Source organism: Photinus pyralis, unplaced genomic scaffold, assembly GCF_008802855.1.
Source record: "Photinus pyralis isolate 1611_PpyrPB1 unplaced genomic scaffold, Ppyr1.3 Ppyr1.4_LG1, whole genome shotgun sequence".
Lineage (NCBI taxonomy): Eukaryota > Metazoa > Arthropoda > Insecta > Coleoptera > Lampyridae > Photinus > Photinus pyralis.
In genome coordinates, this window is record NW_022170249.1 from 41561201 (window position 1) to 41588874 (window position 27674).

At 35.8% G+C, this 27674-nt stretch overlaps 3 protein-coding genes across 7 annotated transcripts; all 3 read right to left on the bottom strand.

The window, feature by feature from the left end:
* Window positions 1-79: 79 nt before the first annotated feature.
* LOC116158924 (CLIP domain-containing serine protease 14D-like) lies at window positions 80-2057 on the bottom strand. 2 transcript variants are annotated; one of them, XM_031471794.1, is made up of 6 exons: window positions 1937-2057; window positions 1223-1813; window positions 1080-1176; window positions 832-1034; window positions 467-568; window positions 80-420 (listed from the first exon to the last, which is right to left on the bottom strand). In XM_031471794.1, exons 2-6 carry the CDS (start codon window positions 1731-1733, stop codon window positions 110-112), a joined length of 1224 nt encoding a protein of 407 aa, XP_031327654.1. In that variant the 5' UTR covers window positions 1734-1813; window positions 1937-2057; the 3' UTR covers window positions 80-109. The 2 variants fall into 2 exon arrangements, with proteins under 2 accessions (XP_031327654.1, XP_031327653.1); XM_031471793.1 differs by having other exon boundaries at window positions 1876-2037.
* A 7070-nt stretch (window positions 2058-9127) lies between these two features.
* LOC116158982 (CLIP domain-containing serine protease 2-like) lies at window positions 9128-11299 on the bottom strand. Of its 2 annotated transcripts, none has more exons than XM_031471865.1 (6): window positions 10817-11299; window positions 10128-10505; window positions 9999-10083; window positions 9746-9951; window positions 9589-9690; window positions 9128-9538 (listed from the first exon to the last, which is right to left on the bottom strand). In XM_031471865.1, exons 1-6 carry the CDS (start codon window positions 10890-10892, stop codon window positions 9222-9224), a joined length of 1164 nt encoding a protein of 387 aa, XP_031327725.1. In that variant the 5' UTR covers window positions 10893-11299; the 3' UTR covers window positions 9128-9221. The 2 variants fall into 2 exon arrangements, with proteins under 2 accessions (XP_031327725.1, XP_031327726.1); XM_031471866.1 differs by lacking the exon at window positions 10817-11299 and adding an exon at window positions 10564-10738.
* Window positions 11300-18035: 6736 nt separating this feature from the next.
* Window positions 18036-26110, bottom strand: LOC116158981 (melanization protease 1-like). Of its 3 annotated transcripts, none has more exons than XM_031471863.1 (6): window positions 25765-26110; window positions 20569-20958; window positions 20418-20514; window positions 20165-20364; window positions 19046-19147; window positions 18036-18427 (listed from the first exon to the last, which is right to left on the bottom strand). In XM_031471863.1, exons 1-6 carry the CDS (start codon window positions 25835-25837, stop codon window positions 18102-18104), a joined length of 1188 nt encoding a protein of 395 aa, XP_031327723.1. In that variant the 5' UTR covers window positions 25838-26110; the 3' UTR covers window positions 18036-18101. The 3 variants fall into 3 exon arrangements, with proteins under 3 accessions (XP_031327723.1, XP_031327724.1, XP_031327722.1); XM_031471864.1 differs by lacking the exon at window positions 25765-26110 and adding an exon at window positions 25277-25742 and having other exon boundaries at window positions 20418-20454; XM_031471862.1 differs by lacking the exon at window positions 25765-26110 and adding an exon at window positions 25277-25741.
* Window positions 26111-27674: the final 1564 nt, after the last annotated feature.

Here is a 27674-nt window from a genome sequence, read left to right on the forward strand (position 1 = left end):
CGGATTTGTTACAGGGAATGGTGCAAGGTGAAGGAAGAGAACCATAATAATAATAATTCATTGGCGTAATTAGAAAATGTAGATTTCAGATATAATGGTTTAATAATGCTTATGGTTTTAAATTGTCTAAAATCCATTCGAGATACGGTCCAATTTTTGTATAAACTCCGGGAAATCCATTATTTCCGCATCTCCTAGGCCCAAACGAAACTATACCATATTGCACAAAACGATCTTCGTCAATAAACGATTCTATTCCTTGCAAAGGCCCGCCACTATCGCCGCCACACGAGTCTACCGTACCTCCACCGCACAATTGCGTGTTATACAATCTTAGTCGGGCGCGTGCATACATCATCTGGCAATATTTCTGTGAAGAAATTCGAAAATCTCCCTTTAGTAAGTCCGCGCTTCTGGAACCTGTAAACGAGAGGTGTTTTACTTGTAGCTCTACACGTCTTGTTACCTGTTTCTGTCAAGCCCCAACCGGTTACTGTTAAAACTCGGAAAGTAAGATCGGCTCTTAGTAGATCGTTGTCTGTTGGTAGACAAATCGGTTTAACATTTTCTGGAAAATTAAACACTATTAATGATAAATGAATTACTCCAACTAAACCAAAATTTGCTTGTATATGCCATGTGTATACTAGTAGTGCTGGGACCTAGTAATTAAGTTATTGGAATATTTCGACCATTAGGATACTCCACAAATCGATACCACATTCGACTTTTACAAAATGACTGTAAAGTTATTAAAAAAGCTGGGCACTTTTTAAGTTTCAGGAAAACACCGAAAAGTGGTAATAAATTTATGGTCACAATTTTACTTACCCACGCTGAAATTTAGGGGAGCAACCAAACGAATTAAGCCAATGTCATTGCTCAAAGCCATTCGATTATAGTTTGGATGTGGAATAACTTCTTCGATGGCAATATCTTGTACCGGAGAGGCACAAATTTGAAAAAGGCCGTTGTTATAGTCTTGACAGTCTATAGAGGAACTAATATTATATTCTCCACTACGTACGAAGACCCTAAAATTAGATTGCTGTTAATCTTGAATCAAAAGGCTTATTTACAGTTGTAAAGGTTGAAGCTGCGTTATGCAATGTGCAGCTGTCAAAATGTATCGGCTGTTAATAATAGAGCCACCACATCGGAATTCAACAATATTCTCTAAAAAGGAAAACGGTAACTAGTATCTAAAGCGAAACACACTTACGTGATCTATAAGCTAAAAGGGCCATCCACGGAAATTCAAATAGGGTGGTTTTATTTCCACCTATAATTCGATTGCCTCCAGGTAGTTCGCCGCAATTTTCGGGTAATAAGTCTATATTTCGATGCTGCACAACATTTCGACTGAACATTTTTCTCACTTCGTTGATTATGATTGGTTCTTTTGGACAACATACCATAATATCATTTTGTGTAAGATCACATTGAAATTCATTTAGCATTTCTGATATTTCTTGCGTTATTGAGGGTACACGTTGAAGGTAATCTATCATGGGGAGGCACATTTTTATAGGGACACAAGTTCCTATTCTTTTGTGGGGTGTTGTACAGCTCTTTGGCTCGATTGTTTCGAGTTTTTGCGTTGCGTTTATTATTATTGGGCCATTTGGGCAGCAGACCATAATCTCTTGTATTGTAGGATCGCAGCGATATCGAATTAACATGTCAGCAATTTCGTGAGTTATTGAAGGTGCTTGTAGAAGATAATGGACCATGGGTTGGCATAGTTTTACAGGTATACAGGTTCCCGTTCTTTTATCTGGTGCTGTACAGAGCCGTGCTTCAAATGCATTTTCTAAAAAAAATAACAGTAGGTAAATAATAAGCATTTTAAAGTTAATTGATTAAGAAACTTACGTGCGTTAAGCGGTTTTAGTGTTAAGCACGATATAAGAAAAATTAACCAAATCATTGGTACCTTTAGCAATCACATCTATTGACTTCTATAAAAACGGGGCTACTGAACTTTTTGAAGTTTTTAATTATTACATAACGACTTAAATACATTTTATGTTGACCTCTAACAAGTATTCCACATTGGTATTGGTCTGTGGAAATTTGTACCGACATGAAAATTATCACGCATTATCACCACAACTTGTATCCGCTGTATATTTATTCACCACAGGTTTAGATAAAGTTTCTTCTGAATTAAGGACTAAAATGTAAAAGGACCCTATGTACGAGGTTTGGGGCTAAAAATATAGTTACGTTTAGTTTATTAATATACTTTCAAAATAATCAACAGATTGACGAATACAAAATAAACTCGAACGTTAAGGGTGGTTGATCTGAGACGAAATTGCCAAATCTTCGAAGACGAACCTTTGCATCTTAGTACGTTCAGGTTCGTTTGGCATTTACCCGTGTAGGAGCAGGAAAGAATAACCCTAAGTACTCTAGAAACACTAAATGACTTTTAGGAATAACATGCTAATCACAAACTTGATTCAATCCGGAAAATAATATAATTGAACCAATTTCGTTAACCCCGCTCCAAGGATTGTTTAACTGTAGGTTATCTCAGTTAACGGAGAAACTTGGAACAACAAAATTCCTTTCAAACTCACCAAATTTAACCTACCTCCGATTACTACGAGGGTTATTTGGACAATAATTCATTTGATGTTAAACAGAAAGGAAGTTTAAAGCTAGCTTAGCATGCGCATTTAACCTCTCGTATTTTTTTTATATTAACAATGCATTAATAGAAATTCGCTAAATAAACTTGGAAAATACTGTGGTTCTTAAACCAACTAGAATTTAAATGTACATGAGAAAATCAAAATGTTACAATCTATAGAGAATCTCGGCTTGAAAAGTGATTTTAAAAACCGGTTTCACAATTTTGCTCCTTAGCTCATCAAGTAGTTACACCTCAAATTTCGTGGAATTATCTCAATTTTCGTCGTCCGACCAAGAATTGGAGTGAATTTTTTTCCAATGTTCATGAACTAATTTCATATTCGCGATTTTCACGTTCAAAAACCTCCAGATACCAAATTTCATTGAAATCACAATTTTTTTATTCAAAGACGTGTCACCAGTCTTATTATATTAGATAAAATTAAAGAATAAATGCAAATTTGACCACTCCAAACCAAACACGTTAGACCTTCGGTTTATTCATAAAAAGTGCTTGTTTTGATCCCCTCTACCCCCAAAATTTTCTTATATACTTATATGTAACACCCTTTATATTACTTGTTCGTGCATGAATTTGGTGATTCATATCGCCACAGTCGGTCGTTATGATATGATAGTAGGACTCGAAATTGGGAACGCGTGCGAGAGCACATTATCCACAAAGATCCCACGAGGAGAATGGGATGTATAGGTGATCGGATCAGGGCCAGGAGCATCGGTTACGGCAAGGGATGTGGGCGATTAGCCACGGATAGGACGGTCCTATATACCGTCTACTTTACTCAGAATGTAGAAGAAAAGATCACCGAGCGGGAAGTAAAGGTCAAGAATACACCTAAGAGCAAAGCTTCTGGCCCAGACGAAATGCCGGGTCTGGTCGTCAAATCGGTGACAGAACGTCAGTTGGATTTGTGGGCCCCAATCGTTACTTCGTATTTTAGTAGTATAGTGAGGAATTTTCCGAAGTGTTGAAGTGCGGTACTTTAGTGCTAATCCCGAGGAGTAGCCTGTCCTTTAGATTAGACAAATTTACCTGCTTGACTTTGCCGAAAAACTACTGGAGCACGTCGTGCAAGCGAAATTGCTGCAGCAGGTGGACGGTAAGTTGTCGAGCAGGTAGTGTGGATCTAGGAGGGGGAATCAACGATCCAAGTTTTGGAGACAATTACAGGTGTCGTGGCAGAAGTCAATAGGGGTGAGTGGCGAACGAGGAGGGTCTGTTTGGTAGCCTCTTTAGACCTAAGAAATGCATTCAACCTCACTCTGGTGCCCGAAAAGATGGCTTTGGTGCTCATGACGTACAGGGCTCCGTCAGAGTGGACATTTTGAGTCAGGATCGAAACCGGTAGGTCCCTTAACGTCCTTGGGATACGCTTACCGATGTAAGTATACACGTGTGGCGAAGGAAAAAGTCATGGAGCAATCGGGGGCATTAGGACGGGTCATGAAAAACTCAGAGGGAGTAGCAAAGGGGTCTAAAAGAAGTTGCTGAGCCTGCGCTAAGCGTGCGCACATCAATGTTGTTAAGGCTCATGGCAATAATGATATGTTTCGCCTGCCTACCAGACGGTGACCCTGCATGGCGTGTCATCGCGGGTTACCCTCGGCCAAAATTCAAAAGGTGGCGCAGGCTGTGAGAAGTAAAAAATGAATAAGATCCTGGAAGAGCAACAACAGTGTAGTGTTTTAAGAACGATCTTTAACTTAAATAACAATTTTATTAACGGAAAAGCAGTTATACACATCTTGATATTTCATTTCCATATTATACAGGGAATTTGTATTAAATGTAAAGATATGGTCTATGCATAATTAAAAAAGAAGCCAATCAATGGTATGGTTTCATTGATTAGCGACGCATAATAAGCCTTTGTTTCTATTGTCTATTTCTTAATGATAGTGAACTAATGATAATGATTGTATACATACATCAACCATAAGTATTGCATAGTGAAGGGCGAATCTGTGCAAAACTGTCATAAATTCAGCAATTAAGATGAAGATGCCATAACATGACCATTATTGTGACTATATCTTTGCTCATTTGAATATTAAACATGTTATTTTAATTAATTCATAATTTACAAACCGCAAATTAATTTGCATAATGTTCTTCTGTTTTCATAATATCAATTACTCACACTTGTGCTCATGCAATCAGTTACATGTAACGAAATTGTGCGAAAAATGACAATAATTGATAACGCAGACTAGGATTTTTATGGATCAAAAATCGTCAGAATTAGTAGATCACTGACAGACTACAAAGCACTTGTATAGGCAAATCCTCTGAAGCGTATACCTACACTCGAAGGTTAACCACTCTTCTTCCTTTGAAGAGTTTGTACGCCTGTGACCTGGCACATTGTTCGGCGCTCGTTCTTTCCATATTCGATAATCACCTTTGAATATAGACTCAGCGCGTTCTTCTTCACCCAGCTTTTTTAAAAAAGGGAAGAGACCTGTGAATTAAATTAACAAAAAAAGGAACCCTGGACTTAACGTAGTAGCGTAGCCTAATTCTTAAGAAACAATTTACAGTTACTGTCGATGATACCAGCGGATATGGAACCACAGTATAAATAACAGTATTGAATATACATTTACTATTAGCCACAGGAAATGAGAAATGTAAGTAGTTGGCAGCTTCAGTTGTTATGTTTGTGATGCAACAAAATATCAATGAATAATAAATTTCTTCATGCAAATTTGCACGGACGTGGCCATTCACGCGTTAACTCTATCCAAAAACCACTTTTCGTAATTACATTAACAATAACAATTCTGAATGATATGCAAGCACTAACTTATAAATAGAAGCAATGATAGTGTGAATTGTAAAGCAAATAATTCTTACATTTTAACCACCGACATTAAGGTTTGGCAGATTCGCTGCTTTTATGCTTTGTATCACCAGTAAACTATGGATACATTTGTATATTTTTGTTCATGTTAAAAAGATGCTAGGGGGAAGACCTGTGCAATTTAACATGTAAGACGTCGGTACCATGGCTGTACTTTATGTCTTGAAAACATAACAAACAGTAGAATTTCAATTCTAATTCATCCAATCCAGAATATGTTGAGCTACAGGCGCAATATTGGCTTTCAGAATGCACCCAATTTGTTTTATCTGAAATACCAATCAAGAAATTTATGTTTGGGGCCTTGGGGGGTAGATATGGAGCAATTATTGACTAGTATCATTATTACAGTCATTGTGTGAGGAATGCAAAGCAATAAAACCTTGTTCTTAAACATTAATTACAAACTTTGATAGTAATTACTTGGTAGTTGGAATATACTTTACATTTATGGACCCAAATCTCCCTCCACCCTTGTTATTGTTTTTTATAGTGGTGCGAAGATTTAATTTTAATAATTTTTCTTTTAATTTATTAATGCAATTCGCTTTTTTCATTGACATAACTGTAGGTATGTTACAAAGGATAATGTTATACTAGCTATATTTATTTGATTATAACCACTTCATTATTCTGTAGTATACTGATGAATTCTTTTAACAAATCATTTGCTTCCTTCATTAATAACGACACCCACTCAGGTTTGTCATTTTGAGTAAGTACTTCTTCTTATGAACAGCTTGTTCCTGGAGACTCTAAACCACTCATGTACTAAGAACCGTTTTTGGATTTCTTAACGTATTTTCGTCCGATTTTTGGGTGGGTCATATTGAGTATCCATTGAGTATCTTATCACCAATCACAGTTTGTAACAGGTCGTCTCTTTAGGTTTAGAAAGATTTGGTTTTGAATTTACAAATTTGCCAGTATTGGAAATTTTATAGGTGTACTGCTTCGTAGTTACAGAGTTAAAAGGCCGGTTCTAAAGACCTTTCCCACGGAGCATGAGGATCGGCGAATTACAAGGGAAAAGTGTGCCGCCATTTCGACTAAATTATTGTCGTGTGTATGTAAATTCATTGCGAGTTATCATTACGAATAGAACTAATATAAAGTGGCGAAACTTCGCTGTGTGGAGGAATCGACGGTTTGATTCGCGTGATATTTACCACGAAAGGGTTGTGGTCCTGGGTGCGGAAATTAACCGACCCGATAGCATGGAGGCGCTTAATAAGAACAACTAAAATGCGTCATTTCGTAGTAGTTTACAAGGTGTAATGCATCTCTTTTATGCTGCACCGATGGGTGCATGGGGTCGTAAAATTTGAAACCAAAATTGAAATGTAACAGCGTTATTTAAGAAAAAAAATGCTATATTCTCTAAAAAAGGGAGAAAGTGAAATTTGCAAGTACCTTCATGAAAATTAAACAAATATCTAGGATATAACATATAACAGCGCCAAATCACTGACCATTTAAATTCAGTATGACCATTGGACAACGGTTCGTTACTCATGAAACGTTCAATGAACAAATCCACTATAATTTTATTGCTAAGAGAAAATTCGAGCCTACAAACTGGGATCCCTGCCTACTAATCGTTGATTGTATTGAAAACAATTTATAACATTGGTTTTGGATTGGTTGACAACTCGCCCTACCCTGATCACTGTTAGACTACTATTTATTCCCAAATGTCGACAAAACATCTGAAGGGTAACAGATTTTCAAGAAATAACCAAACCCTATACCGTTTAGAAGTGGTTTGCATACCAAGATCAAGAATTCTTGCAAGAATTTAGAATTAGTTTTGCCAAATGAGTAACTCTAATAGAATATTATGTTGCTTAAACAAAATTTTGCTTTAAAATATTGTGGCGTTTTATATGACAGGTCAGATAGGTATCAATACCGTTGGGAAACGTACATATAACAATATACGGGGTGTCCCAGTTGGAGTGAAAATGCATGAGTAACTTTGTTAATATTATTATTATATTAAGGTACAGTTTCGCAGTTTGCTTATTACAAATCAGTTTGGAAAATTTGAAACTATTTAGTAATTGAACCATCGGATTTCAGAAAATAAATATTCATTAGAAAGGCTGTGACAAAAAGTGTCATAATTTTGATTTCCAAAGCCAAAATAACGTAAAAAAAAATTAATTAAAAAATTTAAATTGAAAATAACTGTTATTCACATACGAATATCAACCTTCTCATTATGGCTCGGTTTTCTCATCCATTAATTCGTCTTGACAACGATTACATCAACAATGATACCGACTCATGGAGTTTAAACGTAAAGTTATTGGGAGAACCGGGCCTAATTAGCGAAATATTAGATACTTTACTCCATTTTTGGGTTTGTTTTATAATAATAATCTTTATCTTTATTGTCCAAACAGGTGTAATAACAAAACCCTAGAATAGGACAAAATTATAAGTGAGAGAGTAAAAAATTAATGAAGTAACTAACTCGTAAAAAAAATAACTAAGTAATATAATTAAGAATGATAGGTAAAGGAGTGTGAAAAATATCTACATGACTTGAAATATCATTGTATAAATCCGTGAGCTTTGTCTGATATTGGTTCTACATCTTGGCAATTGAAATGTGATTTTATCAAAATGAGAAATTATGTCCTAATCTTTTATTATCTACAGAGGTATTTAATTATTTTGGGAACCGGCGGTTTTCAGTTTCTTTTTGGGTCCGAATTTTAAAATTTTGTGAACGGTATTTCAATCAGCATACATTTCAAAACTTTGCCCATATAACCTAATTTCTCCAATAACCACGTATTACACAACATTACACTATTATACCTAACTATTCCAATGTGAAGAAGGTTAATGAGTTTTTATGAAATTGAGATTCATCGTTTATTAAATCCCTAAAAACCTAAGGTACCTACACCTGAACCTCGACGCAAAAAAACTGTACCCAAAAATGTTTCAACGTTAAGTTCGCTGGAGAAACATTATTTTACTTTCGAAGAAGTAGTCATTAGTATGAACATTCTTTTACCTTTATTATTGATGACATGTTACAATAAACACTGGAAAGCACGCAAACTTTTCAATGATTTTCCCAAACCCTACTTGCAGATATCTGCATCAACTTGCATCAGCTTTGCAAAGAAATTATTTGCATATATAAAACCCAAACGTTGTGATGCTTAATATCATCATAATTACTGCACCTGATTTGGTTCAGAATCTGGAATTAAAGGAATTCTTCGCGGTGTAACTGATAATCTTTAATTTAACCTTGCTTTTGTTTTTATGAATTAAATACGATTTTTCATTCGTATTGACTTTCATAAATTATACAAAGCACTAATTGCACGTTTACAGTTGAGTCACTTCGATTTGGCGTGTGGATTCCTCGGTAAGTAAGAAGTGGCGAAGGACTTATGTACACGCTACCTTCACGACTTCCTGTTGAGTCAACGGTTGGAAAAAGACGGGTTCACTTAGTCTTTTCACATTTCAGTTTGAAATTATGATGGCATCGATCTGATATTGGTACCTACAGTTTTCTGTGAGCAACTGTTTGACCCATGGGTTCAAAGAGGAAATGATTTCGCCACAAACACTAATAAAGCAAATTGTTTATATTTTAATTAAATTATTTACAATAGAAATAAATTAAACTTAAAAGTAATCTTTTTTGGTTCATTGAGGCGTTCAAGGGCGAATAACTGACAAAATCCAGTCTGTGTAGTAATCAACTCTTGTATAAACCGAAGGCAGACCTTGACCACAAGATCTTGGTCCATACGATACAATGCCATATTGCGTGAATCTGATATCGTTTTGGTAGCTCACGACGTTTTGGAGAGGTCCACCGCTGTCACCATTGCAGGAGTCCTTTTTAATTTGACCCCCCACGCAAAATTGCTGATTTGCATCGATATTTACCGACAGTAACTTATACGTTGAGGTACAGTTGCTAATACTCAAAACGGGTAAGTCGACTTTTAATTTTTCCGGACTGGGTTGCTCTGCAACGTTTTGGGCTTAAATTGTGCGCGCGGCTTGTGTAAGTACTTACTTCGTTCGGTAAGGCCCCAACCGGTCACTATAAAATTATCATTGACGTAGTTACGGTTCCTCGATTCATTAGTGACCGGTAGACAGATTGGTTTGGCCGTTTCTGCAATGATTATTTTTAACTGCCCAGGAATACAATGCAATATTTGCAAGCATACCCACGCTCGTATTTACAGGTTGCGCCAATCGAATTAGAGCAATGTCGTTAGATTTCAGCGATGAACTAAATTGGGGATGCGGAATCAACTCCGCTATCGCAATATCCTGTACGGGAGGTGCACAAACTTTGTAAGCCTTATCCATGGACATCGTTTCGCAGTCGATGGGGGTGTCAATATTATGTTCGCCCAAGCGCACTACAACACTAAATGGAAATGATAACCAGTGACTTCCAAAATTGTTGCGACTTACGGTTTCTCCTGGAAGCAGTGGGCTGCTGTGAGAATGTAGTTTTCATTAATGATCGTTCCGCCACATCTAAATTTAACATCATCACCTGCAAACTGTGGATTAGGTCAGGTCACGGCCGAAAAAACTTACCTTCTTTGTAACCCAGCAGGGCCATCCACGGATAATCAAATATTGAGGTCTTGGAACCGCCGACAATGTAATTTTGAGTATTTAAAAAACCACAATTCGATGGCAGCAAACTTAGTTTGTAGTCTCTTTCCAACTTCGACGTTTCGGAATTTTCATCTACGATAGATCTGGGAAATACGATTGGCTCATCCGCACAGCACACTTTAACTGCATTTCCCTCAACTCCGCAATAATATTTAAATAGGGCATCGGAAATTTCGGGTGTTATTTTGGTGATTGTTTTCATGTATTCAATAATATTGTAGCAGCTGTAAATCTTTGTGCAGATTCCAGGGTTTCCGTTTGGTGTGATACAACCGTCATCGTCGATGCCCCAATCTGTAAAATAACGCACAATTACACTTTCTGAAAAATTCATGGTAACAAAAGGCTAAACCATGATAAAGTATTGATGATACTGTCGAAATTAAATTAGTTCATGGTTCCGGTGATAGCAACAATCTCTTCGAATAAACACATGTTTTTTTTCTCACATTGTGAATTAAAAAAAATCCAATTAGTATCTATTAGCTACAGTCGATTGAAAATATATTAACACGAAGGTAAGCAACTCCTACTACTACTACAGGTTATCGACTGGAAGTAAAATTTAAACTAGGCATTCGTTAATTATAATTTTCGTCACTTACGTGCTTCTGATAATTGGCCCATGACCAAAACGGCGATAACACACCAAAACAAATTTTGCGCAAATGAAGAACCCATTGGAACTGTTTCAATGGCAACTCTCAACTGAGTTATCACAACAACGTGCACGGCTTAAACGTTCCTGCTATTTATTTATTCGTCGATCGTTTAGGTTTTTTACAAAATACGGGAGTTGTGTGTAATATGCTACCTCAATCTCTTTTTTTGAAGAAATGATTCATTCTTTTACACAATCTCGCTGTATATGCATACTATAAATACCGAGCAGTTTCTAAAAATTCAGTGGAAAGGAAGTGCCGATAACCACAACGGTGGAAACTACAATTTATTTACATTTTGACGTCTCGAGTAATACGGTAGTAAAGAGAAATTTCCCTCCACGGAAATTCTAAGATTTTACGAAGATTTCCAAAAATTGTGAGAATTCTTCTCAGATGTGAGTCTTTCATAATAATTAGGTCAGTGTCATCTTTGCTTTATCGCGTTTGGTACTGAGAAGGCAAGACTACCGACGCGACGCGACGTTCTTAGTAGAGTGAGAATGCGGATCTGTTTTTTGAAATTCAGTGTAAGTACTTCAGAAGGCGTAGCAATTATCTGAATTCGTATAACGGATTTGGCCGATTGTTGAATGCATAAATATTTATCGGAATCATTATCGAAAACGTTTTGCGTTGGACCGCTGATCTAGAAACGCTAACAACTGATTGGATGACGGATGTAGACAAACCATCATAACCCCGATCTATCTCATTTGACTTAATCAGTCTCAAGCAAAAAGTGGGTTAATTTGCAATACTGATTGAAAATCTGAAAAATCAATCTCGTGTGTGGCTTATACCTCGGCTTATACGTCAATCCATTTCGATGGTCAGCACATTCGTCATATACTTTTGGTTTAGAATTCGCAATATTTCGGTCATGGTGCATAATGAGAATTGTTGCATCATGTTGCAAGTAATTTTATGATTTATAGCTGACCTACCACTTTTCCGCCCTTCCAATTTTTGGGTCGTTACGACCTTAAAACATTTTCAGAAACCATACTTAAACACAGTTATACCCCGGTGCTTTAAGCTCACCTACACATATGTAAAGATGGACACCTACCTTGATTAAGCAGCAGAACAAAGCAATGCAACCTTTATAGGGGAGTCAATGGTGGCCGTCTGTCCATCGGTCCGTGAAAACCAGAACTGTCAAACTCTTGAGCCGATTCCGTTCAAACTGTGCCCAGTTGACCTATACATATACCACATGCAACAAGCCGATTGAAAATTGGTCAAATCCAATGACTCGATAGGGTCATCCCGAGGTGCTCTGTCGTTTTTTTAGATCCGCGTTAGGGGTTCATTTTAAAGCAACGCTTCTCTCACCTTAAAAAATGGTACCGTTCAGTCCAGAATTCCAAAAATCTATTTTTAGTGGGCACCGATATACCAAAGAATTTGGAGTCATTTGGAATTGAAACAAGATACGGAGAAACGCATGGGATTTTCAGTAGGGGAATTTCTTGCCACTCAGCTCGTATCCGGAAACCAGACTTTTGATCCGGTTCATATTCAATAGCAGTGATCCTTGAACTCGTAGAAATCGATTGGCGAAGGTTTGACATCGTTGTCTCTTTTCGTTCTCGAGTTACAAGGGGAACAGACAGACGGACGAAACCATCACATAATAGGTATTAATTATGGAGTTTGGTTTTGCTACTGCCATAGCATCATAATAACTAAAAAAATTACTCGAAGTAATCCATTAATTATCTCTTAGATTTGTGAAACTTCTTTTTTATTTTTTTTCACTAGTCATTGTGCTATCGATCTCAATTAAAGCTCAATTAAATCTTTTGCAAACGTATCGAGAAGGCAACGACCAAGAATTAAGGTATTCGAAGGTATTACAATTTCTTTTGTAGCCTGATTGCATATATGTTTAATCATTAGCTTTTAATTTGATTTATGCGCTCACGTTATTAATTATAAAAAACAAAATAACACTACTCTGTGTCATTTCCTAGGTATTCGCATTTATATTGCACATTTTAAATTTCAAATGAAATTCTTTCGCAATTATTTAGAAAATTACTGGATAGGATGGATTAATTCGAGTGATTTTTTTGTCAGTACCTTATTACTCCATAATTAATACCTTTTTTTCCATTTTAAATAGGTTAAAATTCTATGGTATACCCTGCCCTTAAAGTGATATTAGTTTTCCTTTGTGGCCTTTGAGTTCCATTTTAAATGGACTACGAACACCATTGTTCCTTTCCAAAAATGTATTGCCGGAAATTCATTTTCAAATTTTCTCAATGTGCTCGGTGGTTTTCAATATTACAGTTTTGTCATTCCCATCTAGAGGAAAATCTTGGAGACAGTGTTAGTTCTGTCGACAGGTTGGAAAAAACTGGGGTTAGAAGGAAAGATGTCGAAAGTTGATGAAATTTTGGGATGTAGTTGAAGGAAGGTTAATTAACATTTTCTCACGTCTTAGACCTCGAGGACCTTGTGTGAAAAGAAGAGGGGGAAAAATTACAACATTTTTGACATACTGCCCTCGTATCTTTTCAATTTCACACGGGCAGAGATAAGTTAAAAGTTGAGTGGCGCTCAACCTTTGGTAGGTGCAACGAGGTACAAAGATCATTTTACCCAGAACGAACTACCGCTGTGAAAGATTCTCAATCTCTTATTTTGCGTTTAACTCAGAGCGAATGTTTCATGACGATTTTGGGTAACATTTTTTCGATGGGGTATCGTATTCGTAGAAGACAAGTAACAAGTGGATCGCTTATAATAAGAGGGCGTAAATAATTCCAGTGTCTGTGACATGCAGTCTTGTTTTCTACAGGAGAATCAGCACGGTGCATGGAGAGTTTGAATTTGTACTTCAGTTTGCAGATTTCATAATTCGAAGTATGATAAATGCAGTACCGTTAGTGATTTCGGAACCGATAGGTTCTGCAAGGCATAGGCATAGGCAAGTGCAGTTCCAACGCGAACATCTTTTTACATCGTTTCGGTATTTCTTAACCCATAATGACCAAAATGGAGTTTTCAGTTATACATAAACACCCAAGACGTTTAACATGAGTCTTAAACGTTGTAAACACATACCGAGAATTTCATTACGTATAGGACAAGGCCATAAAAGAATAAACCATTCAGATGAATATTTAGCCATTCGTACTATAAAAGCATTTGCATACTTGCTTGTTTAGAAACACGTAAGGATTAAAATTTATGCCACATGTGACCACTATACGCTCTCTGCTTTGCTTGTTTGATAAACGGTAATTACCATCATATTCCTTTAGCTTAGAAAATCTTGCGCAACTATCCAACAAGTAGGTTATGCCATGGTAAACTGGTACGCTGAATGTTTCTTCATCATGGTCGAATGTATATTCTACTCTGGCCTATCGCGATACACTTGGTCAATGGTCATAAAACACGGCGACTAAAAATTTTGGACATGAATCTTTACACCACAAGAACAAAATTTTCATCCCATTGACGTGAATTCACCTGGAAATTAGTAACAATCGAAAATTACCCTGTGATTCATATGTACGAGTTTACCATCAGTAAAGTCGTGTGACTAATGCCTCATGATGGATGATGCACCTTGTTTACAAGCGATTAAAGAAATTATGTGCTACCATTCAAAGTTCCAAGTGTCGATGTTGGTGCCAAACAAAATGTTCAAAAATATTCAAGACTTCTTATTTTGTTTCACAGAGTTATTTTGTAGGTGACAAATAAGAGGAAGATAGGAAATTTGAAATATTAAATTTAACAACTCTTTAAGAAAAAATAGTACATTCGTATTAAAATGGGTGTGCAAGAAAACGCTTGCACGGACTTGTGTTTAAAAAACCAATTTTTGAAATAAAAAAAAATGCTTGATTTGAATAGGGTGAACAATGCGTCGACATTGTAAGGCAATTAAAAACAAGATACGAAGAATCGCATATGATTTTCAGGGGAATTTTTGGTCACTCAGCTCGCATTCGGAAACCAGACCGACTCATATTCAGTAGCACTGATCCTTCAACTCGTAGGAGTCGATCGACGCTGTCACTCTCTCTTTTCATTTTCGAATTAGATGAGGAACAGACGGACAAAACCATCACATATTTTGAAAGAAAAAAATTCCCCTAAAAAAGAAAATTAAGGTAATGTAACTCCAACATTTTACACCTTTCCCATACAGCCACCCATTTTATTTCCAGGAGTTTTAGGTCATTTTTCAAACATGAAAGCGTTTTGTTAGTCCGTCCTTTCGTATCAGGGACAGTTTTGGGACTGGACAGTCGCAGACAGTTCGTTGATGTCTCGTTATTATAGTTATATGAGTGCGGTAAGAGACGATTTTTGGACATTACTTCGGAATCATGTCCAAGTTTACCTTTATTTATAGAACAATTACGTCGCAGGACCAGCAAAACACGTCTCGATGGAAAGGAACTCACTCTAGTGCTTTTCCTATACCTACCTGTTAACACACACCTTATAATGTATCCAAACGCCCCTCTTTTTCATGCGTTTTGCTATTGATATGTGATTTTTTTTAATTAAAAGGAATGGGTATTATGCGCCAAAATACCTCCGTCCGCCTGCTCCTTAATCTCCCATGTCTTCTGTACAGGGTGTAAATCGAAAAGTGGAACATAGGCGTTTAACATGGGAAATTACTTTTTCTTTGTGCAAACGTTTCCTAATTATTTTACGCAAAAATACTTCAAATAAAAGCCATGGACTATGTTTTTCTTTTATCATAGTCCATGGCTACTTAGACTAAAAACTCGTGAAAACAGAATCTTTATAACTAATTTTTTCTATTTCGGTGTCACAATGATGATTTTGTACAACTGTTTTCGGCCAAAAACAGTTGTACAAAGACAGTGATTATAGTCGTTTTTTTTGGTAACTCATCTCTTAAGTTGGCAGTTACTAGTTTGTACAAGTAGGTACTTCGTTGGGTACTTCCATATTTGAACTTCAAAATGTCAGTTTTACTACGCTGCCAACCTAAAACTTAACGGCATAAAAAGTGTTTCCAACATAAAACATGTTAGTTCTAATGTTCCCTATAGTTTCTGATAATGATTTTTTTTATTCAATTAAAGCACCGAAATAGAAAAAATAGTATGAAAAACGCGTGTTACAATGCTTTATTGTAATACTCCTATCTTGCGGACACTCGTGCCACAAGATAGTCGTATTACAATAGGTCGCATTGTAACACTTGTCTTTCAATATACTATTTTCGCGTACAAGAAGAGGTAGAATAATCGTTTCACATGATTTAGATGCAGAATGTATATCTCTATAACTTTTATTTGAAGTATTTTTGCGTAAAATAATTAGGAAACGTTTGCGCAAAGAAAAAGTAATTTCCCATGTTAAACGCCTATGTTCCACTTTCCGATTTACACCCTGTACAGAAGACATGGGAGATTAAGGAGCAGGCGGACGGAGGTATTTTGGCGCATAATACCCATTCCTTTTAATTAAAAAATCACATATCAATGCTGCTACTTTTACTGGGAAAGGCTATTGAGACAAACTGGAAATTACATGTCAATTACGGGTCCACCTTGACAATATTTTCCACTACAAATACTACTTGTTATTAGATTTGTATTCGTAATGGTTTCTTTTGTGATACCGAGAAACGTATCAATGGCATAGTGTTTAAAGAAGAATAAGTTACCAAAAATCTTGTCTCTGAAGCAAAATAAAATCGTTCTTTGGTTGGCAATACTACGAAAAATATATATTTTTTCACTCAATTATGTCAGCTAATGCATATTTCAAAGGTCAACAGTTTATTTTTTTTATTTTATTTTGCTCTACCAACTCATTGTTTATGTCTTGTAACGAGGAGTTCAGGGGGGTCGAGGATTTTTCAATTTTGGATAAAAGTTGGCTTAAAACGTTGCGTCAAAATTGTAGGGCAGACCATGGGTGCCAAAGTATTAACGTGGGTAGGCTAAATAATTAACAACAATTAGTTATGCTAACCAGCAGTTGACAGTTAACTAATAGTATTAATCGTTACACACTTGCATCATCAATTACACAGTCTTCTTGGCTTTAGATAAAAATTCAAGAGAGGTGCAAACGTGCTGAGAACTTCATGATGTGATAGCCGATCTTTCAAATCCAGTACCATTTTTTCGTCTAAATTGCCACTATCGTAAGTGGTTAGACGTTTTATTTTTATGCGAGGATACTCATTTGCCGTTTATTTATAAATTTCAATTGACAAATTTTGTTAATTTGGAAGCTCTGGCGCATACAATAAACTATTTTTCCTACTTTTGGGAACTGGGAAGCATACAATTACAATAATAATGCTACAGTATATTGCGTTCTTCTGCCCTGAATGTTTGTTGACTAAGGATAGTGGACAAGTATCACGCCTCTGAAATACAGAGCAATCTATATGTTTAAAATAAATATAAAAACCTCAAATAGTTTGATTTTTATTCTTAATTTGCCAATTTATAACATGAAATTACAACCACCTCCTCGAAAATTTTAAATTAAAAAGGGCATGCTGTGGTACTTGTTTGAAAGGGATTTTAATTCTCTGTTTCGCAATATACCGTTTTTTTAATTATGTGCATTAATCACATTAATTTTGAAGGCTCCATCACAAAACTCTAAGCAGAATGAAGCAATTTACTAGTTAGTATACTCGTATTTTTCAATTTATAAAAAAAATGTGAACCTTGTTTCATTCTATGTCGTCTTTGTGAAGGAGACATTATCAAAATTATTTTTCCCAGTTATGACTGCATCAAGTTTAAAAAATATTATTAAGTATATTACTGAAAATAGAATTAAAAAACCCCTTTCAAGCATTAAGAGCCCACACGACTGCCCTATTATAATTTATAGATTTCGAGAAGGTGCTTATAATTCAGAGGGGGTGTTAGAGGAGGGTTACAATTGATTTAATCAAAAATTAGGGTTTTTCCCAGTAGCACATGAGAACTCTAAAAATAAAGTTATTCCATACATATGGATCAATCTGTATGTAATGCCACATTAGTGACAATACAAAAATAAAAATGTTTGGTGGAAATTGAAACGGACATTGATGATCAACCAAGCCTCAATTGCCCGCGTTCTTGTCACTTTATACTCTTCCTCGAAAACCCTAAGACTTGTGGAATAACCAACGGTATATAAAATCGTTAATATGTATTAATACTGTGAGTGTGAATTTAATCATAATTAATATATTAGGCATTTAGGGTTCTATATTATCTAAAATCCATTCCATATATCGATCAACTCTAGTGTAGACACCAGGTATATCAGTCATGCCACAAAACTTTGTTCCAAACGACACGATTCCCTGTTGAATATACCGTAACTCGCCGAAATGTTCTGCAAACTTCTGCAAAGGACCCCCGCTATCACCTCCGCAGGAATCGCCTCCTACGCCTCCAGCGCAAATTTGGTTTGCGCCAATTTCTACGAGTGATTTGGGCGCTGCTCGTTTGTACACTTGTTGGCAGTCCTCCGTTTTCATTACTGATACGTCAACTTTCAGCAGGACCTCACTTTTCTTTGCTGCAAAGAACCCAAGTATGTTAAAATATGTCTATCGCCCTTTTTTCCCACCCCCTACGATTTTTATCCTTTCAATTTTAGATGAAAAAAAAAAGAATTTCGTTTGTAAGGGAACCTTGCGTGTGAGCTGTGTGTGAGATAAAAAAGACGGACAGAAAATAAAACTGAGAAATCAAACAATTCCATTGCAATTTGTCTCAATCAAGTATAGTAGGTAAATGATGCAATATCTACCTCCAATCTCCACATTTCGTTGTCATTGTCGCGAGCCTTTGTGGTGATGGAATAAAGAATAGTGCTTTCCAGCAAGTGTGGGTATATTTCACCACACCTCCCCCAAAGTTACATTCAAGTACAAATTCCAGTAACGTGTAATTTCTCGAATAAAACTCCATCAAATTCATTAAGCAAGGTTCCATTAAAAACGAAATTCACTTCCCTTCAAAATTAGGTAGGTATTACTCGAGTGCTCTTTCCATTCCAGATTTTAAAAGTGAGAGACCCCTTAACATTAAAGTAGTGCGGTTGAGCAATTTTGTAAATCCAGTTTGTTATTAATGATTCCCCAAGGAAAATGTGATTATATAGAGCAACGTGTATATAAACGAAAAATGTTACCTTTCTCTGTAAATCCCCAACCCGTCACTGTCAATTTGTCATTGTCGAAAACTAGATTGGTAAGTGCCTCGATGGTGGGCAGGCAAATTGGTTGTACACTATCTGGAAAAAGTAGCAATCAAAAAATTAGTCGCTATCTACCATCACATTTTTTCATGATTTTAAGAAAATTCGTCACGGTATAAATTCAATTCCGGGTCCGGGATAATCGCCGTTAGGAAAGTGTTCAACCAAAAAACAAAAATAGTATTCCCAATTTCCCAATTTTGTAGACGTGGGACTTTTGTTTTGTGCATTGTGTATTGTAATTCGTATTTTAACATCTAGTTGTTAAGCGAGACGCTTACGCTTTCTCACAATCATCCGATCGCTCGCTTGCTCGGTGGCTTCATTGGCCCTCATTATTCAAACTGCAAATTCATGAAAAAAAAGTATCGCTTTGAAAACTAGTATTAAATTTAGCTCATTATAAGATAAAAATGCGAAATTAATGCTTTTATTGAAATTGACATTGTAAGACGGTAAAGCTTGCAGGCGCTATTTCCTATTTTTTAGAAATTATTTGAAACATGGTTTGGAATAGACAAGAAAATAATTGTTTATGCGATAGTATTTTAATAGTTCGAGGAAACCAGTGGGTTTACGAAATATTGAGAATTAAAAAAAGAGGTTGTGGTTCGCGATAACGCTTGTTTTCGCCGTTTTCGGTGAAAATAGTGCGGTATCTTTGTGTGGGTCATAGAGATATAAGTTTCAAATAAGAAGAAGATTCCAATTTATGTGTCTATACGTAAGAAATACTACAAACAAACAATGCACGGTGTATATTTTTGAAAATATTAGCTTGAACAAAGAATTGTGTGAATACAACACATAAATCAAAGGATACATAGAACGTGTTACGGCTATACAAAAATTATTATAATTAGTTTTGCATTATTGCTTCTAACAATATTGCAGAAATATAATAGGTAATAAAATAAACGTGCTCATTGCGTTCAAGCAACCATTTTTTAAAATGTGGCCCTTAACCTTACAAAGCAAGGACTCTAGTAGGTCTACTTGGAAGACAATGAAAGTTAATTAGAACATCCTGCTTAATAAAATAGTGCGTCTTACCAATTGATGTGTTCACTGGAAATGCCAAACGTACCAAGCCTATGTCATTTGCCTGTGTCGTTGAGTTGTACTGCGGATGAGGTATTACTTTTTCTATAAAGGCATCTTGATACTGCTCTGCGCAGATTTTATCGCCAGGTAAGTATTCAACGCAATCGGTGGGAGACGATATGTTATACTCTCCAACTCGCACACCAAGCCTGGAAACTGAAAGTTAACTAACACCAAATATAAAGGCGATGGAAAAACTTACAAGGTGGTTTTCCCCAACTCCGTTATACAGTGGGCAGCTGTAAGAATGTACCGATCATTTATAATAGTGCCTGCACATCTAAAGTCGATTTCGTTACCTGCATAACTGAAAGTAGGTATCTATAGAGGAAACTAGAAACTCCACTGCATACCTTTTCTGTACGATAAAAGTGCCATCCATGGAAATTCGAACAAATCAGTTAACTGTCCATGAATAATTTTTATACTGGATTGCAAAAAGCCGCACTCCTGAGGTAGTAATGCCAAATTGGTGTGGTTAAAAACGGAGTTTTTGCTTGCTTGCGTGCGTGTAGATGGAAGTATTAAGTAGTTTAGAGTATCCACATCGTACGGACAGCACACCTTCACGCGGCGTGTTTCCGTCACTCCACAGCTGTACAGTTGTAACTCTTCAGCAATGTGTTCGGGAAGTGGAAAACTTTGTAGTAGAACGTTTAGGATTGGTTGACATCGTGCTATTGGTATACAGTCTCCTACTCCTTCGTTTGGAGTTCTGCATCCTCTGTCGTCTATGGCCCATTCTGAAAGCACAAATATTGCAATATGTGAAACTGTCGAAAACATTTTCACCACCAAGACAAACTCGGAAATTCTTCTAAAATTAATTTAGAGCTTTTAAAATGTGGTTGATGTACCAAAATATAAGGATTTAAATTGAAAGTGTTCAATAAAGTGGATTACATATACTTCAAATTCTCTAAAATATGTGCAAGGTGAGTTGTTTGATTGACATGATGAGAACCACCGTAAAATAAGGTCAATGTAGGAGGAATAGATTATTTGTTTTCAGAAAGAGTGAAGACTGCGTCACATTTCTATAGTGATGAAAATGTTGGGAATGAGGAAGTGGTCAGATAATTTTGATATCATTTTACGCTGCGTTCTAAATCTAACAAATAAATGTTACGTCAACGTGTCTAAGAAGCCCGTCTACTATGGGGAGAGTATAAATTATTACGAGTGGTTGGACAGTGTAGGTATAAAAAATGATAATCTTTAAGCACGTCGAATTCTTGCCTTTTGCGTTTTTGATTTGAGCATTTACGCAATAAATATATTATTTTATTATACCTGAATCACAATCTCCGTTTTAAACACTCAAATGCGTGCGAAAAAGGGCCTTTAAAACACACGTGCTTTAAAAAGTTGCTAAGTAACAATACTGCAAGTATGACTTTTGAAACTGTCATCTGGATGAAATAAAAAATCCTCTTAGGTCGCTTTCTGTAAATGCAGAACATTTCTTTGGCTTTTGTACCTATCCTTTGGTTGAAGCTTTCACAAACGCGCGTAATTTAGGGTATGCTTCCAAATCTGTTCCACTTTTTAATCGCAGCATTGCTTTAAAGTTTTGAATGAATGCACCAAAATATAGAAGATTTAAATACCTTTGACATTTCCTTCATATATGCCAGCATTATGGATGCACTTAAGACTGTATTCGTAAGTAACTTCCTATTCATCCATGGAAACAACTTTTCATATTCTTTATAATAGGCTTTACTGGAGTTGGATTTTACACCTACCAACGTTTGTTTAGATTTTACAACAATCGATTTAATGGGCGGTGTATTATCTTTTTCAACGGAAATCGTTTAATTCACAAAGACAATCAACCAGTTACTTACAGACATACAATGATTTGCGATAATCGAAACGCATTGGTGCATATAAGACCTCTTACATAATTATATAATTTATAATCACCTTACGCAAATTTAAGATTAATACTCTCTCCCCAGACTAAATGACTTTTTGGATAATCTTCATGGCAGCACTACCCTAGATTTGGTTTCCGGATTTGAGCAAATCTCAGTGGGAAAGGACAGTGTCAAAAACTGCCTTTATCTCGCTGGATGGCCATTATGAATATTTACGTATGCCTTTTGATCTAGTCAACGCTTCTGCAGTATTCCAGAGAGCTATCAATAAATTGCTAGCATGACGCTATTATCGCGTGTCTTCACCAAGGGTTAGAGCGACTGAAAAAAGTTTCAGATACGATAATATGACCTTAAGGATGGACAAAGGTTGATGTTTCGGAAGAATATCGAGTATTTCGGTCGATATAAAACGAGGAGGTCACCAAAATAAATGCCTTTGAGAACTTTCCAAAACCTGAGAATTTTCATGCACAATCAAAAGATGGCGTCTTAAAAAGTTTAACGGTTCGGCTGCGCTCTCAAGAGAATGCTACGACCAAAAGCGTGTTCCCTCAAAGACAAAGACAACAGTTTTTTCGATTAATGATATTTAATTTAATTTCCATTTGATTCAACCTGGTGCTTCGAAAATTTCACCTACCCACCTTCAGCGTCAATTTAACATGGCGTTTAATCAATTTATCATCCTGTAACTTCATCGACACTTGTAAATTTTAATGATAATTCAATTTCAGCTTTTATTATCAGCCTGAAGAATGTTAATAGGTTGTTGAAACATGTAGTTTTGGTTTACGCCGTAGGCTTAAGAATTTTATTGTTTTACCATACGCCCCCATGTCGAAATTTTATATCAATCAACCTGGACTGCAATGGAATTATGGTTCTAGAATTATGGTTCTAGAAGGGTTTATCCTGGAATATGTCCATCCGAACGTAGCAACCTACCTGTTGAAGAGTGCATCGGAAGTCCAGCGCCATCAAAAACAAGGGGGCGATATTGAGTATGTGACGACTTGTGTTTATATTAAAATACATTTCACCGTTTTTTAAATGATTACATGCCTTCTTTTTCAGTACCACACCAAAAAACAAAAGATAGAAAAGGTTTCGGAACATTTCAGAAAAATGCGATTTTACCTTATATAGACCTTGATTTGTGCTTAATTTGATGCTAATAACATTTGCTACTACTTGTAGGATCAATGGTTTAGCCGCAATAAAGGTCTGAAATTAAAATTTTAGCTTTTTGGAAAAAATAGCCTATTTTAAAACTGCCGTGATTGGTAACTAATTGACCTACAGAGGTTGGACCTAAATTGCCACTTATTTAATGCTTTTCAAAAACGTATACTGTGGCTTTCGTCGAAAAATGCATATTTTAGAAGATATAGAGCAAACACTGAAAAACGTCCGAAAATCTCGCGTTTTTTCGTGTGCTACACTTTTTCTACAACTTTTAGAGAATTGCAAATTTAGGTATAGACTAACCGAATAGACCTAAAATGGACTAAAAAATCAGAAATACATCATGTTTTATTGTCGATATTCACTGGCCTAAAACGTTTTATTTCGATTTCGTTAAAATTTTGGTATTTTGGCCATTAGGCGTAAAGGATGTAAGATTGTCAAGAACGTTTTTATTAAATATGTGGTTTGAGCTAGGAAGCTGTTCTGTCAAGAATTTGGTACCTGGTTTAAAGAAATCCTTTACAAATATTTTGAAAAGTTTTAAGATATTACGAATTGCAAAAAGTCAAAAATTCTAAATGTTTTATAATATTTTGTGAAAACATGCTAAAAATTGGATTAATGGAAATATCACCATTTGATTTTAAATTGAAACCCATACCTTTTGTGTTAGTTGTCAACTCTTACCTTTAATTTTGCAAAGTAATGGGCGATTAAAAAAGGACTGACGTCGAGTGGCCTTTGGAAGTTCAAGTTAAATATGATTTCCCATGTAAAGAAAAATTCCAAAGGTAACTCGCAGCAATTCTTTTTTGATGGTATACTAAAACCACACACTGCTTACATTTTCCAGGACGCCACACTTTCAAATACAGCCTGAAACATGATCCACAGTCGTCCGAGCATCTTAACACGTAATACGAGTCTTTTTTTCCCGAAATCTTCATGAAACCTTCATTTTCATGCCTACTCTGTGAGGAAATTTTTGTTTCCCTAACAGTGGCAGTAAAATTTATCTATCTACTTTTCCTGCCGTCTGTCACTTTACCAGACTCCTTTTCCTGCCGCCTGTCACATGTAAGTGTAATGTCTAATGATATTATGAATAATTGCCGCATTTATCACTTCGACCGTAACGTATGTCATCACTGACAGAATGACATTAACATGACAAATGACAATTCTATATGAAAATTGAAATGAATGCAAGTGGAAATGAACTTTTTGTAAATCCTTCACGATTACTTTTTAGGGGAATTTTTCGAAAGAAAGAAAATTCCCCTTATGTGATGGTTTTGTACATCTGTCTGTTCCTCGTCTAACTCAAGAACGAAAACAGACAGCGATGCGCCAGTGGATTTCTACGAGTTTATTAGTGCTATTGAATATGAGCCGGATTAAAAGTCTGGTTTCCGAATGCGACCTTAATGGCAAAAAATACCCCTCCTGAAAATCGTGAGCGATTCTACGTATCTTGTAAGGTATGCTAGAGTTAATCAAAACAATAAGAATGAGGAATTGTAATTTAAATTTCTATTAATTGCAGTTTCCTAGAATGTGTCTACCTAATTTTAATTTAAATAGGTATTTGAAAATGGTCAAAAATTCCAAAAAGAAAAACTATTAACGATAAAACAAGAACAGCTACCTAACTTGTTTAAAAGCTAAAATTTGAATCGACCTTTGCGCATCATTATCCTTGCTCCTTTAATAATTGTTATTATAGCTATTGTAAAAGTTCAAACGAACCGCGTGCGTGCCATTTGAATAATTAATAACCTTCGGCAAAATTAAGTGAAATTGAGAGTAAAATTCAACAGCCCAAATTCTTTAGAAAGCAATGATCACGACGATTAACCTTCACAATTCTATTTCTTACCTATACATCAATCAATTAAAATTGAATAATTATTAAAATTCTACGAGATGGCCTAACGCGCATTTACTAATTAACAAAGAACCAGGATAGACAAATTAAACAACTCACGTGCTAATATAAAGTGCGAAGTATCCAAAAACGAAATGACAACAATAAAGCGGATGCAGCACATGACAGACACCATGACTGGAACTGCTTAACCTCTATTTTGTATTTTAAATAAATATCCTTATAATAGCTATCTGCTCTCTCCAAATAGTTTTATTTGCGCGCCGGAAAACCCCTTATCATTCTTTTTTTTAGCCTCGTTGATTATGGTCGTGGACAATCCCTTAGTGGAATTGAAATTAGGCGACGACCCATGACGTGGTCAGTAGTTTCCGACGGCATATATTTAACTAGTTTATCATTATGTTAATAGTATTCATGTACATTTTGTTTATTCTTAAACTTGAGAAGTTGGACACATTGTTCAAACTAATGACGTAGGTAACGAATTTGTTGCGATTTTAATTATCTGATGCCTTTCCGGTTGAGAAGATCTGGGCATCATATACCTACAATAAGAACTCATTAATGTTATAATTATAACATACCTTCAATCACGAGATTTCCTTTGGAATTCCTCGATAATAACAATTTGCAATGGGCAGGTACAGGTAGTTTCATTTTTTTCTTTTCGGAGGATTAATTCGCTTCTGACTAAAATTCTCCTTTCTTGCTGGTTCACCCCATCTACATTATTGCAAGGTTCCATAACCGTCTTGTGTTCTAACGCGACTATACAAAGGAACACTTCACTTAATTTTGTACAAGCCCGACTTAATAATTTGAAGATGCGTTATTATCTACAGGCTTCCGTGATTCGACACTTCGTACTACTATAACGTCGTCTTCAAAGGACCATGCATCCTTCTCCACTAACACATACACACGTGCTCTCTAGTAGCAGCTTTTTCGCATGACACTTGCTCATACTTCCACTTCTTCATCCGTACCATCTTCTACTCTTCAAACATTCTGAATCAGGCATGCTTACAGCTTTTTGATTTGTTTTCAATTCTATTCACACACTTGGATAATTGATGTGATATTTGCTGTCTAAATTATTCGTGTGAAGTGTACCTATATCCACCTTGCCAAGTAGAACGTAACAAGTTAAATGAGTTAAAAAAGTACCTAATCGTAAATGATTTAGAAAAAACTCATTTCCACATTAACGGTTTTTATCCGAAAAATGAGTTATTTTTTGACACGCGATTATACAATTTGCTTTTATAAGAGTATCTTGCGCTGAAATTTCAGGAGAATGGGGTCACAAAAAAACAATGTAAGTCTGTGGATGCGTAATGATTTTATTGCGCCTTTTAGTCTGCGTATACGCAGTCTACTTTTTTATGTACGATTAATTAATTTTTTAAGGAAGCACTTTTCTTTAAAATTTCAGAAAAAAAGTTGATAAAGATAAAGAAAGTTGGGTCTGCTCATGCGCAATCTATATGGAAAATTGCATATAATCATTGAATAATGATATAATTGACCCAAAGACCTTGGCTCTGCGCACGTGAATCCATTTTCTGACATACGTTTTCAATAAAATTTTGTTTCATAAGAAGCATCCTCTGTTAAAATTTTAGAGAAATTGGTCCGCAAATAAAAAAGTGGACACTGCGCAACCGCGATCCATTCCTTGACGTGTGTTTTCAATTCGTTTTGTAAAAAGCAGCGTCAGTTAACATTTTCAGAAAACAGTTGTACACAAGTAAGAAAGTTTGATCTGTGCATAAGAAATTTTTCATTTTCCATTTGTATGATGCAACTTCTGCTCAAATTTCGTAAAAATTCGACCACATAAGAAATCCATTTTTGCTACTTCAATTTCATGTTATAAGAAGGATCGTACCTTAAAATTTCAGAAGGATTTGTTCATAAATAACGAATGTCGGTCTGGGCTTGCCCAATAATGGCTTTACAGTCTGCGTATGTACAATTTATTTTTTTATGTGCATTTAATTCATTCCTTCCTTCTTTTAACATTTCAAAAAAATCCGTCCACAAATAAGAAAGTTAGCACCTAGGTTAGCACTGCGCATGAACAATTGCACAACCTATTTTTTGATACGTCATTTCAATTTGATTTTATAAGAAGGATCTTAGTGTATAAACGGCAAAAATTTAATATTATCCTATGTACTTGTACATGCAAAAATTGATTTTTTACTATAACTTTTTTAGTAATTTCTTCTTTGATGCAGACCTCGACATCATATCGATCCAAATAGGGAAAGAAGGAGACCAATAGTTCTTAAGGAAAAGAACTATAGATGAACAGACGTACGAACAAAGTGGCCATAATAGAAAATTTGTTTATTTTTGTGAAAATGCGCTAAAAATGGCGGCATCGGAAAATTTTAGATTGTAGCATTTACTAAGCATAATTTATGCTTAAGCGTATATTTACTAGGTATCGTACGTAAAACAAAAACACCAATAAACCAGAATAATA

Bases quoted from the DNA above. Each gene is read 5' to 3' on its own strand.
- LOC116158981 (XM_031471862.1), bottom strand. From the start codon at position 25,352: ATGGTGTCTGTCATGTGCTGCATCCGCTTTATTGTTGTCATTTCGTTT. The intron at 19,148-20,164 runs GTAAGACGCACT...TACTTTTTCCAG, and splicing joins TCCAGTGAACACATCAATTG to ATAGTGTACAACCAATTTGC. The intron at 18,428-19,045 runs GTAACATTTTTC...GGTTCTTTGCAG, and splicing joins TTGGGGATTTACAGAGAAAG to CAAAGAAAAGTGAGGTCCTG.
- LOC116158924 (XM_031471793.1), bottom strand. From the start codon at position 1,930: ATGATTTGGTTAATTTTTCTTATATCGTGCTTAACACTAAAACCGCTT. The intron at 1,814-1,875 runs GTAAGTTTCTTA...TATTTTTTTTAG, and splicing joins ACTAAAACCGCTTAACGCAC to AAAATGCATTTGAAGCACGG. The intron at 1,035-1,079 runs GTAAATAAGCCT...ATCTAATTTTAG, and splicing joins CAGCTTCAACCTTTACAACT to GGTCTTCGTACGTAGTGGAG.
- LOC116158982 (XM_031471865.1), bottom strand. From the start codon at position 10,892: ATGGGTTCTTCATTTGCGCAAAATTTGTTTTGGTGTGTTATCGCCGTT. The intron at 10,506-10,816 runs GTAAGTGACGAA...GTTATTTTACAG, and splicing joins GGGCCAATTATCAGAAGCAC to ATTGGGGCATCGACGATGAC. The intron at 9,539-9,588 runs GTAAGTACTTAC...AAAACGTTGCAG, and splicing joins TTGGGGCCTTACCGAACGAA to AGCAACCCAGTCCGGAAAAA.